At 37.9% G+C, this 12,745-nt stretch overlaps 1 protein-coding gene across 3 annotated transcripts in view; it reads right to left on the bottom strand.

Moving 5' to 3' along the window:
• DNAJC27 (DnaJ heat shock protein family (Hsp40) member C27) overlaps positions 1-12,254 on the bottom strand; it is a 37,993-nt gene extending 25,739 nt beyond the window's left edge. For 2 of the 3 annotated variants that reach the window (XM_061433128.1, XM_061433129.1), the window contains exons 1-2: positions 11,953-12,252; positions 3,072-3,154 (exon numbers count right to left, since the gene is read on the bottom strand). In XM_061433128.1, coding sequence (XP_061289112.1) covers positions 3,072-3,154; positions 11,953-12,039 — 170 coding nt within the window. In that variant the 5' untranslated portion in view covers positions 12,040-12,252. Of the gene's footprint in view, positions 1-3,071; positions 3,155-11,952 lie in introns of all 3 variants that reach the window. The other variant, XR_009739512.1, reaches the window with a different exon arrangement.
• Positions 12,255-12,745: the final 491 nt, after the last annotated feature.

Here is a 12,745-nt window from a genome sequence, read left to right as displayed (position 1 = left end):
TTTTTTATATATAGATAAGAATGATAAACATCAATATTTTTATAAAATTGGGATTATATTAATTTAAAATAAAAGAAAATTTTGCTTTTCACTGAATTTAACAAAAGAAAGAAAAAGAAACTGAAGTAAACTGGGGGGAATTACTGAGTTTTAAATATAAATGTTCTTCATTACAGAAATAGCATTTCCTAAAAAATTCCTCTAAGGTTAAGAATAGAGATTATTAACAATAAATCAACAGATTAGAGTTCTGTTTTTTAAGTAACATGCTTCAGACAGCATTGGTAGGACTCCCTCTGTGGACTACACGGAAATAGCACCTGCTCTCATTGTTTCTCTATTACCTCCTGCTTTGTTCATGATTATAATTCCCTGTCCAACATGGGAATATAACATGCACTTTCTATTCTGAAACCGTAATTCCTGCAGTTGTTTTATATCACTTGTATATTTAAATCAGACTAACCACTACTCATCTCATCGTGATTTCTTCAGTCCTGAATTCTCTGCCATATTTCATCAGTCCTAATATGCACATTTCCTTTCATTTTAACAACTGTGAATTCAGGATCTGTCTCATAAAAGGATGTGAGAACAGCAAAACAAAACAAAATATTTAAGAGTTTGAGAGCATCTGGAGAAGATCTTATATAACAACTCCTATTAGAAAGTTCTGTCACATAGCAGCTGAGAAGGGATGGAACTGAAGTTTATAAAATCAGGAAGTAACATAAATTGTTTACAAATTGGAACTCAAAACAGGGCAGTTTACTTCAGAAGTCTGACAGAGGATATTACCTTAAGAAAAATGGTAATTCATTACCTCAAGCCAGTGCTTTCCTAAACTGTGTCCTGAAGACCACTTGAATCTTAATTATGGAAAGAGGGAGAGAGTGTTTATATTGTAGAGTCCTGTGCCCCACCTCAGCCCCAGTAAATCAGAATCTTACTGGATGAAGCTTGGGAATCTTCATTTTTACAGACTCTGCAAATAGTTCTTAAGCATACTGTGATTTGAAGGATGGAGTGGGCTTCAATTGTTTTGACTGCTCAAAGAGTACCTCCCCTCCTCCTGCCAACTGTGGTTTAAATGGGTTCTTCCATCTTCTTTTTTGATGCCACTCTGCTGGCCACAGCTAACAGAACTGGGGAAAGGCGCCTGTCACCACCTGGACAATCAAAACCTTCCCTGGGATTTTAAAATTTGAGATTAGTTTTGGAAAGCCTAAGAGATACTGGCAGCTGTGGAGAGGGAGCCAAACGGTAGAGAGAAACATGTTGTGAAATCCCTCCCTAGTTCCAGGGATCTCTGAGACCCAGCTATATCCTCATGATTGGATTATGTGAATTGATCAATAGCCTTTTTATTCTCTCCTTTTTTTTTTTTGACTTGAGTTAGGTTTCTGTCAACCATATCCTCTTCCTCACCAAAGGACAAAAAAAAAAAAAAAAAATTTCAACCAGAAACGGAACATAATCAACACTCCATATCTGCAACACTCTGTATCTGCAAGTTCTGTATCCATAGATTCAACTGAACTTGGACCAAAAATATTCAGGGGAAAAAAAAAAAACACAAAACCTTAAAATTTCAAAAAGCAAAATTTGAATTTGCTGCAAAGTGGCAACTATTTACATAGCATTAACATTGTATTTACATTCTATTATGTATTATAGTTATATAGAGAAAATTTGAAGTATTGAGAGAATGTGTATAGTAAGTACTACACTATCATATATAAGGGATTTGAACATCGGCAGGTTTTGATATCCACAAGGGGTCTTGGAACCAATATTCCTCAGATATTGAGATGACTATAGTCTATTGAATAAACCACAGCTCTATGGCATAACATGATAACTCTCACTTCTTAGATAAATAAATTAGCTACTAATATGGACTCAAAACAAAACTGCCTTAAACAGGATATACTACCTTATCAGTGAAATCCTGTGCCCTGAAGTACAGATACCCCTCACCACTTTAGTCTACCTTCTTGAATGCCGCCCTCATATTCTAATGTTGCAAACTTCCTCTTCAGGTGCATCTATCTTACCTAACAATAATTATTGATTGAGTATGGACTGTGTACTAGCATGGTACCAGGCACTTGGAGATTATTTATTCTAATAGCCTCTTGACATGGAGCTCATAATCTAGCAGGAGACATTAAACACATACAAATAATAAGACAAGATAATTTATGCTAACACCTATGAATAGCAGAGAATTTTAATACAACTGTCATTTTCAATTAAAATGAGTCCTGATCGGTAAAGGGGATGTTCAGAATGTTTCATGGGAACATGTATATTTCACAGCTTGAGAAGATTGACAGGTGGAGAGACGAGGGGAGAGCACATTTCAGGCGGACAGAATGAAGGATGGCACTGAGAGAGAAAAGTATGACTGCACGAATTCAGTGTGCGTGGAGAGTAAAGTGTGTCAAAGAATGTAATGACAGAGAAGGGAGGGGCGGGCTGGGGTCAGAATACTGACCACTTGAACTTCCCTCTCTGGAGACGAGCTATCTACCTCCATTCTACTCTTCCATGGTGTGCTTTCCTCCAAATGTGACTCTGTCTCCCCAAGCTCAACCCGTCTTCAATCCACCTCCAAATAAATCCCCACTGATACTTAATTTCACTCTTCCCAGATCATTTTTGCTAGATTTCAAAAGGCTATAAAAATATCACTAAAAGGAAGCTCTCTGATAGAAAAATTTTCACATAATATTTAAAATTCTTGGAGTGAATATTTCAAAATTCTCTAAAAACACACCTGCTAACAGGACCTGCTTACATAGACACATGTTTCCTGAAGAGCCACGTCTGCCAGTCAGGCTTTGTGCTGACTTGCCCATCACCAATCCCTACATGCCACTTAGAAGGCCTGGTGAACAGAACGTGCTCCATGATGAACGAATGACATGATCATTGCTGTCTGTAAAGGTCTCATTCCTCTCTGAACCAATTTATCTTCAGAATCTCTATTTCAAGACAGATCAGTTTAGAGGGGTTCTGAATTTCTATGAGATTTGCAAGCCCAAGGAAACAATATATGTACTCACTTTGTGACTCCATAGTCAATTCCAATTGTTGCAAGGTATTTAGACACAAATCTCTTCTCACAGTATCGCTTTATAATACAGCTCTAAAAAGGTAAAAATAAAAGCTTTTAGTAAAGACACTCTGGGAGCCCATAAAAAATAAGCACATTTCTTCATTATGGTTTCTTCATCTACCCCTATGAGACAAATCTTTTTCAAAAGCCGAAATTATAAAATAACTGAAACAAGTACTAAAGGTGAAGTTTTTAAAGAAAAATTATTTCAAAATTCTTTCCTTAATACCAAATATGGGTACGTTTTCAATTTAGTGCTCAATCCTTATTCTCTCTTCTTTTGAAGACCTCTTCTACTCAAGAATAACACCAACATACTTTTAATAATAACACCAAAATACCTATCTCGACCTCCCTCCCCAGACCAGATCCACATCTCCAAATATCTACTAGACTAATTTCTACTTAGATGTCCAAACATTCTACAAATTCCACGTGTCCAAATATGAACTAATCTTATACATAAAAACAGCAAACTGCTCATCCTGCTGACATCTGTTTCCGTTAATAATACCATTTTCCCAATTACAGAGGATTAAATTATTAAAGTCATATCTGACTCTGAGTCTTTCTAAATCTTCTTTTCACTGTTTCTTCGATCTTTCTCTTCGTTCTAATTCCCATTGATACCACTTTAGTTTAGGTCTTCATTATCTACTCCTGAACAACTATAGGAAATTCTTTATTGGTCTTTATGCCTCCTTTCCCTCCCAATTTCAACCAACACTGCATACCGCTAACATTATTTCACTTCTCTAACTAAAAATCTTCAGCAGCTTCTCACTGCCAAGAGTTCAACATCCGAACTCCTCTGTCCATTATTCAAGACCCTCCATAATCTGACCCTAATCTGTCTTCTGTCTGAACTCTTTTAATATAAATCCTCCATTTCTGCCAAACTCCAGGCCTGACTTCCTGACTCTTGTCATTACTTTCCTTCCAATTTGGAATGAGCTTTCTCCCTTCTTTCCAAATCTTACTTATCCCTAAGCACTCTGGTTATAAGAGATCTTGCCTACATCTAAACTTCTCCAACATAAACTACATACATATATAGATGTATATATAAATATATATACAATGTTTTTATCATTCACTGCCTTGTTATCTTTTGCCTGCACATAATTTTATCTCTTCAGCTAGACAGTAAACTACTTGAAGGCAAGCACCGGTATTTTACTTTTATCTTGTATCTTCACATCTGAGGGATTAGCTCAGTACCAATGAAAAAGCAATTTAAAATGATTTGTACATTAACAGCAATCCTTAGCACTCATGAAACATAATTTACTTGATGCACGGGTGATGAAGCTTATTCTGCTCACTTTCCTGATGAACCTCAATCTAAATTAAATAGGACAGCTGCTTTAAAAAGTACTTAATAAGCTCACTGGGAACTGAAGGAAAAACTTTTTTGGAATAACTACTGCTAAGAAGCTACACTTTAAAAAACACTTTATAGCTTGAAAGCACTTTTCAAATGTTTTCTCTCACACTATCCTAGAAAAATAAATACAGCCTTTCTCTAAATTATTCATAAGATTAAGGGACCTGCAAGTCCTTTAACTCCAGTAGACAATTTAAACACTAGTCCTAAGTATTTAAAGAGATACACATTTAATTAATAGTATGAATAACCACTCCCTATAAAGAAACAGGGTTTCTGGGCCTTAGGATCTTACAAGCTAAGTTAAATAACATAAATATAGAGAGAGTTTTTTGCATTCTCTATTCCTCTTAAGTAGATTCTTAGGCACTTTTCTTTTTAAAAGCAGTTTCAATTAAAATCTTAAGGTTTGAATCTTTTTTTCCTCCCTAATTTCAGTTCAGTTGCTCAGTTGTGTCCAACTCTTTGTGATACCATGGACTGCAGCACGCCAGGCCTCACTGTCCATCACCAGCTCCCACAGCTTGCTTAAACTCATGTCCATCACTTTGGTGATGCCATCTAACCAACTCATCCTCTGTTGTCCCCTTCTCCCGCCTTCAATCTTTCCCAGCATCAGGGTCTTTTCCAATGAGTCAGTTCTTTGCATCAGGTGGCTAAAGGATTAGAGCTTCAGCTTCATCATCAGTCCTCCCAATGGATATTCAGGACTGATTTCCTTCAGGATTGACTGGTTTGATCTCCTTGCAGTCCAAGGGACTCTCAAGAGCCTATAACACCACAGTTCAAAAGCATCAATTCTTTGGTGCTCAGCTTTCTTTATGGTCCAACTGTCACACCCATACATGACTACTGGAAAAACCATAGCTTTGACTAGACAGACCTTTGTCAGCAAAGTAATGTCTCTGCTTTTTAATATGCTGTCTAGGCTGGTCATAGCTTTTCTTCCCAAGAGCAAGTGTCTTTTAATTTCACAGCTGCAGTCACCATCTGCAGTGATTTTGAAGCCCAAGAAAAGAAAGTCTGTCACTGTTTCCATTGTTTTCCCATCTATTTAGCATGAAGTGATGGGACCATGATCTTAGTTTTTGAATGTTGAGTTTTAAACCAGCTCTTTCACTCTCCTCTTTCACTTTCATCAAGAGGCTCTTTAGTTTCTCTTCACTTTCTGCCATTAGGGTGGTGTCATCTGCATATCTGAGGTTATTGATATTTCTCCCTGCAATCTTGATTCCAGCTTGTGCTTCATCCAGCCTGACATTTTGCATGATATACTCTGCCTATAAGTTAAATAAACAGTGTAATAAATAAATAAATAAATAAACAGCCTTGACGTACTCCATTCCCAATTTGGAACCAGTCTGTTGTTCCATGTCCAGTTCTGTTGCTTCTTGACCTGCATACAGATTTCTCAGGAGGCAGGTGATAGAATTATCCTAAAATTCATATGAAAGAACAGCTATCTGAGAAGAACTAATTGAAATATAAAATACAGGGCAGTAGAAAGAGGTGAGAATTTGCATTGACAGGTATTAAAATATAGTTTGAAACCAATTGAGAGGGTCTTATATTGGCATAAGAATAGACAAGTAGATTAGTAGAAAAGAACAGAGAGCTCAGAAATAGATCCCATTATACATGAAAATTTTAAAAGTGACAAAAGTGATATTTAAAGTCAATGGGAAAAATAATTTATTTAGTATAATGTTACTGGTACACTGACTATCCATCAGGGAAAAAAAATTAAGTTAGGCCCTTAACTTACCTATATGCAAAAAAAATTACAGGTGAATTTGTGATTTAAGTATTTCAGAATAAAACAATAAAAATTTCAGAAGAAAATGCACAATATATGTAGAACATCTGAAAACCTTTTCAACCAAGACAGAAAACCCAGAAACCATAAAAAAAAAAAAAAAAACAGAAAAGCATAGTTATAACATCTTGAAAAAGAACAAAGCAGGAGGTATACCCTCTGATTTCAAACTATAGTACAAAACGGCAGTAATCAGAACAGTAGGATATTGACACAAAAACAGACACATAGATCAATGGAGCAGAACAGACAGCCCAGACACAAATCTACAGTTAGATGGTCAATCAATGACAAAGAAGCAATAATATACAATGGGAAAACATACCACTTTTAATAAATGGTGTTGGGAAAACTAGACAGCTGTATGTAAAAGAATCAACTGAACTACTTTCTCACACCATACATAAAAATACACCACTAATCATAAGGGAAATGCAAATTAAAACTACAATGAGATACCACCTTATACTGGTAAGAATGGTAACCAGTATATCTTACCAGTTATCTTAACTGGTAAGATACCACCCTTATACTGGTATCAAAAAGACAATAACAAGTGTTAGGATGTGGAGAAAAGGGATCCTTGTGCAACACTGGTGGGATTGTAAACTGGTGCAGTCACAATGGAACACATTGTATGAAGGCTGGGCAAAAAAAATAAAAATAGGACAACCATATGATCCAGCAATTTCACTTCTGGGTACTTACCTGAAGCAAACAAAAACGCCAATTCAAAAAGATACATGCACTCTGATGTTCACTGCAGCATTATTTACAATAGCTAAGATATGGAAGCAACCTAAGTGTTCACCCATAGATGAATGGATAAAGAAGATATGGTATAAATATATATTTTATATATATATATATGCACATAATGGACTATTAACTGTTATTTTTAAAATAAATTTTAAAATTTTATTTTTTTCATTTTAAAAGTGAAACCTTACCATTTGTGAAAACATGAATGAAATTTAGAGGGTATTATGCTAAGTGAAATAAGTCAAAGAAAGACAAATGCCATATGATCTCACTTATATGTGGAACCTAACAAACAAAACAAAAACAGACTCATAGATACAGAGAACAAATGGGTGGTTGCCAGAAGGGGTAGGGGATGGGGAAGTGAAATAGGTAAACAGGAATAAGAGGTACAAACCTCTTATTAAAAGAAGTAAGCCACTAGAATGTATTATACAGCATGAAGAATATAGTCAATAATATTATTGCAGTAACTTCATATGAGGACAGCTGGTTGCTAGACTTGTGATGATCATTTATGTCAAATCACTGTGTAACATACCTGGAGCTAACATAATATTGTACATCAACTATATTTCAATTTTAAAAAAGATGGGCATAATTGAGTATATACAAATAATAATAAAAGCAATTGTATGGCAAAACACCAAGTATTAAAAGAACATAACTGGGGCAAATATTCGTAACTCATACAGCTGGCAAAAAGTTAATAACTCTAACATCCTCAAACCAGAAAAACTGGTAAGAAAGACACATTGCCTAACAGAAAAATGGGTTTAGAATATAAACAAATTATGATGATTAACTTCTTGATGTTGAACCAAGTTTGCATTCCGGGAATAAACCCTACTTGCTAATAGTGAAATTTCTGATATGCTGCTGAATTCTATTCATGGATATTTAGGAATTATGCATTTGTATGCATATATGAAAATAGTATATATACTTTTCTTTTTTGAGACTATATCAAGTTTTGCTATTTAAGTCACCATGACTTTATATAAATAAATTGGAGTGCTGTTCATCTTTTTCTTTGCCTTGGAATAACTTAAATAACTGAAATTATATGTTATTTAAAGCTTAAATAAATCTTTTCATGAAGCCATCTGATCCTGATACCTTTTAGGATAATAAATCTTTTAATTGCTTTTTCCAATTTTTTTTTGTATAAATGGTCACTTGGGTATTCTACTTTTTGAGTCAATTTTGGTAATTTATACTTTGCTAAGAAATCCTCATTTTCTCTGTATTTTGAAATATGATCCCAAGAACTGAATATATATAGTATTCTCTAATCTTTCTTTTAATTTCTTCCAGAATATGATTTTCAGCACTAATCTTGTAATTTTTTGCTTTCTCTATTTTTCTTAAAATAAATTTTAGGCATTTTCCTTTTTCATTAATCTTTCCAGGGAATTCTTTCTCTCATATTTAGGGCCCTTTTTCTTCTGTCTTAAGTTTAAGTTTCTTTATTTTTGAAAATTCAGTTATACCATACCATAATATTCATACTTTTAAGGTGTACAGTTCAGTGGTTCCAAGCATATTCACAAAGTTGTACAACTACTAAGTTCTTTTAGTTTTTAATGTCTCCTTTTTATTTTTTTTTAATTTTATTTTATTTTTAAACTCCACAATATTGTACTAGCTTTGCCAAACATCGAGATGAATCTGCCACAGGCACACCCGCGCTCCCCATCCTGAACCCCCCTCCCTCCCAATGTCTCCTTTTTAGAAATGAGTTAGATAATTCATTTTTCTTTCAGGATTGCTTTCAATCTGCCCTGAAGATTTTGGCATGGATTCTCTCCTTTCATTGGTTTCTAGTTATTTTGTCATTTGCTTTGATTTGTCCTTTGAGCCAAGGATTATTTACTAGGGCATGTCTTTTTAACCTAAAATTATTTATCTGTATATCTTCCTACATTTTCTAAATTCTTTAAAATGAGTATGTTTTACTTTTATAACTAAGGCAAACATTTTTTAATTACACTTAAATATTTCATCTATGAAAAAATTATTTTTGAGAAAGGCATTCAGAAGGAATCCACTCTACCCCCAAATAGTAAATAGTTGTAACAAAAGTATTTATTAAATGGCCCCTAATTTCCCAGTTTAACTATTTTTGTTGTAAACTGAATTTCCTTATACATTTTGGTTTATTTCTGGACTCCAGTCTGTTTCACTAGTGTCTCTGTATTTACTTTCCAGTATCAATAGGAAAAGTTTAGTAACTTTAAAATATGTTTTAATATCTGGTAGTGTTAGTTTCCTCTCATTTCTTCTCCTCAATTTTCTTGGTTAGTCTCACATTTAATTTTTCATAAGGACTTTTAGTACCTTTTATTATGTTCTGAAGAAAAAAACTACTGATGTTTTAACTATAATTGAATGACATTTGTAGATTATTTTAAAGAACTGATATCTCCAAAATATTGAGTGATCCTAATTAAGAGGACACATACCTTTCCACTTGTCTAAGTAATTGCATGTCTCTGTAGAAATGTTTCTTTATATAGGTCTTGCTGCTGCTGCTGCTGCTGCGTCGCTTCAGTCGTGTCTGACTCTGTACGACCCCATAGACGGCAGCCCACCAGGCTCCCCCGTCCCTGGGATTCTCCAGGCAAGAACACTGGAATGGGTTGCCATTTCCTTCTCCAATGCATGAAAGTGAAAAGTGAAAGTGAAGTCGCTCAGTTGTCTCCGACTCTTAGCGACCCCATGTACTGCAGCCTACCAGGCTCCTCCGTCCATGGATTTTCCAGACAAGGGTACTGGAGTGGGGTGCCATTGCTTTCTCTGTTATATAGGTCCTAGGACCTACCTATATCTTCTGCAGTTTAAGCCTGGGCACTTTATTTTGGTCGTTATTGTAAACTAAAACAGTTTTTCAAATATATAGTCCAAAATTATAATTCTAATACAGTAAAGCTGTAAGTTTTTATATATTAATTTTGTCTTGTTGTTTCTAATAGGTTTTCAGTTAATTCTCTTTGGGTTTTCAGATAAACAATCATATCATTAACATATAATGGCAATTTTGCTTTCTCCTTTTCAGCATTTCGTACATTATTTCTTTCTCCCTAACTGCATTGGTTAATAAATCTAGAACTGTATTACATGAACGTGGTTGATACTGGACATTTTAAGCTATTTCTAAAGTTGAATCAAAAAAAAAATAAAGTTGAATCATTAAGCATAGCAAAATTTTAAAAGTGAGCATGCTCACTTAGCCAGTTTAGTGTTTAGTATTTAGTATATGACCTTCTAGAGGTCTTTCTTTTCTTTTCAATGCCTGGCACATAGTTTACATTCAGTAATCATCGACCTTCAGCTACGTTACTACATACATATACACAGATATATAAACAATACAAAATAATACTAAATGGAAAGAAAAGACACTAATAAACATTTACTGAGCATCAATTACGTGCAGGTCTTTGGCATAAACACTCCCATTAACAGCTCTCTGGGCATGTAGATCCTACTAGGAGTTGATTTTGACAGCAAATAATGATTGGAAAGGGGGGCTTCCCGGTTGCTCAGTGGTAAAGAATCTGCCGGCAATGCAGGAGATGCGGGTTTGATCCCTGGGTTAGGAAGATCCCCTGGAAAGGGAAATGGCAACTCAATCTAGTATGCTTGCCTTGGAAATCCCACGGACAGAGGAGCCGGGCGGGCTACAGTCCACAGGGTCGCAAGAGTCTTGGCGACTAAACAACAATGATGGAAAGAACATTGCAATGGGAGTGTGAAGACCCAGGTTCTAATTCTGTCTCAGTCACTGATTTGATGACCTTGGAAGGTTCTTAACTAACAGCTTCCACTCACCCTGAAGAGACAATTTGGATGAAGAAGAGGCGGTCTTAGAATTCACGTGGGGATAAAGACCTCCGTTCACCTCCTGCCCTCCCTACCCCCAATACTATGGGAGAGTTTAGAGTTGATAGCCAGTTGAAGCACCATTGGAGAAGGCAATGGCACCCCACTTCAGTACTCTTGCCTGGAAAATCCCATGGACGGAGGAGCCTGGTAGGCTGTAGTCCATGGGGTCGCTAGGAGTCGGACAGGACTGAGCGACTTCACTTTCACTTTTCACTTTCATGCATTGGAGAAGGAAATGGCAACCCACTCCAGTGTTCTTGCCTGGAGAATCCCAGGGACAGAGGAGCCTGGTGGGCTGCCGTCTCTGGGGTCGCACAGAGTCGGATATGACTGAAGCGACTTGGCAGCAGCAGCAGCAGAAGCACCATAGAAAAAGACAGTGGATCTAAGACTTCTTTGCGATAATGCATGTGGTGACACTATCAGAGATAAACACAAACAAAACAAAATAATGCAAGTTCCTTAACATCCACTGCACCTCCCTGTGAATCACTTCAGCATCAGTTACGCTCTCTTACAAATGAAATGTAGATTCTGGGCTCCACATCTACAGGGTAAATTTTACAAATCCCCATCCTCACACACAGCCCAGTAAGTTATCAGCTCCCAAGCTCTGCTGGGGTAACTGAACTTTTATTCTCCACCTCAAAGTCCTGTACGGGTCACCCAGAACGCTTGGGTATGTTATCCAAGCATACGATCTGACATGAGGACCTAGGCCTCCTCTCTCTTTGGGATATAGTCAACGGTTAGTGGCCACTCGAGACACCTTCTTAGGTGTCGGAGGGGGGCAACCCAAAGGTCAAAAAGGTCAGGAGAGTTTTTCCTCGTGGAGCCGTATCCCTCAGGAGACCCAGGCCTGCTCAGGGGCGGGGAGGAGGCCGGGCGACCAGGCTGTTGAGTGGCCGCCCTCCCAGCCAATCGGCACGTCGCTCCGCCGCGCTGCGGTCCCGCCCCTCCCAGCGCGATACTCACTTTTCCCACTTCGGCGTTGCCCATGGAGATGACTTTGATGCGCAGAGACTTGCCAGGCTCCTTCCGCTTCGGCATGCTGGCCTCCATGGCCCTCGCTCTCTCGGGGCCAGCAGCCTCGGTCTCTGCTTGTTCACCACGCTGGCCCGTCCCTCAGGCTTCCTCGTCCAATGGCGGGACCGCTGCTCTCGTCACCACCCTGGCTCCGCGGCTCGCCATCCCCGCCGCTGCCTGGCAGCGGGCGCTGACGGTTGGGAGGGTAGGGAACTGGAGGAGGGAGAAGAGAGTCTCGCGATGCTAGCAAGGGGCCGCGTGACGTCATCACCAGGCCCCAGAGATGAGGCTGCTCCCTAGGGTCGCGCGATCTGGCTCGGCAGTGTCCGTAGGCAGGAAGGCGGCCTCGCGGGAGGTGGCTGAGTTTTACATTTCATGGAGGATGCGAACTTATGGCCAGGGTGGGGTTTCAGGACCTAGAAATTTGTTAGGTTCGCAGCCGAGTGGTAGACATTTATTGACTGTTCAAGGCAGATTCTCAGGCTGGAAGTAGCTGAAATTACGGATTAGTTCAAGGTCCATCGGTGCGGATATGCCAAGTAGACCACGGTCCGTTTTGGTGTACTTTTTGTGGATTCTTCAGTACCCATGGGCACATCCACTGACCCCCTCTTCCAATATTATGTTTCCCTTGGGGTCCCTATTATGTACTTCTCGCCTGCAGGTGGAACGTTCAGATTAGACCTTTTTTACACTTTCACTTCTGTCAAGGTGTGTGTGATTGTAGCTGTGAGCTCAGTTT

This window comes from Bos javanicus, chromosome 11 (assembly GCF_032452875.1).
Source record: "Bos javanicus breed banteng chromosome 11, ARS-OSU_banteng_1.0, whole genome shotgun sequence".
NCBI lineage: Eukaryota > Metazoa > Chordata > Mammalia > Artiodactyla > Bovidae > Bos > Bos javanicus.
This window is presented reverse-complemented; position numbering and strand designations above follow the sequence as displayed.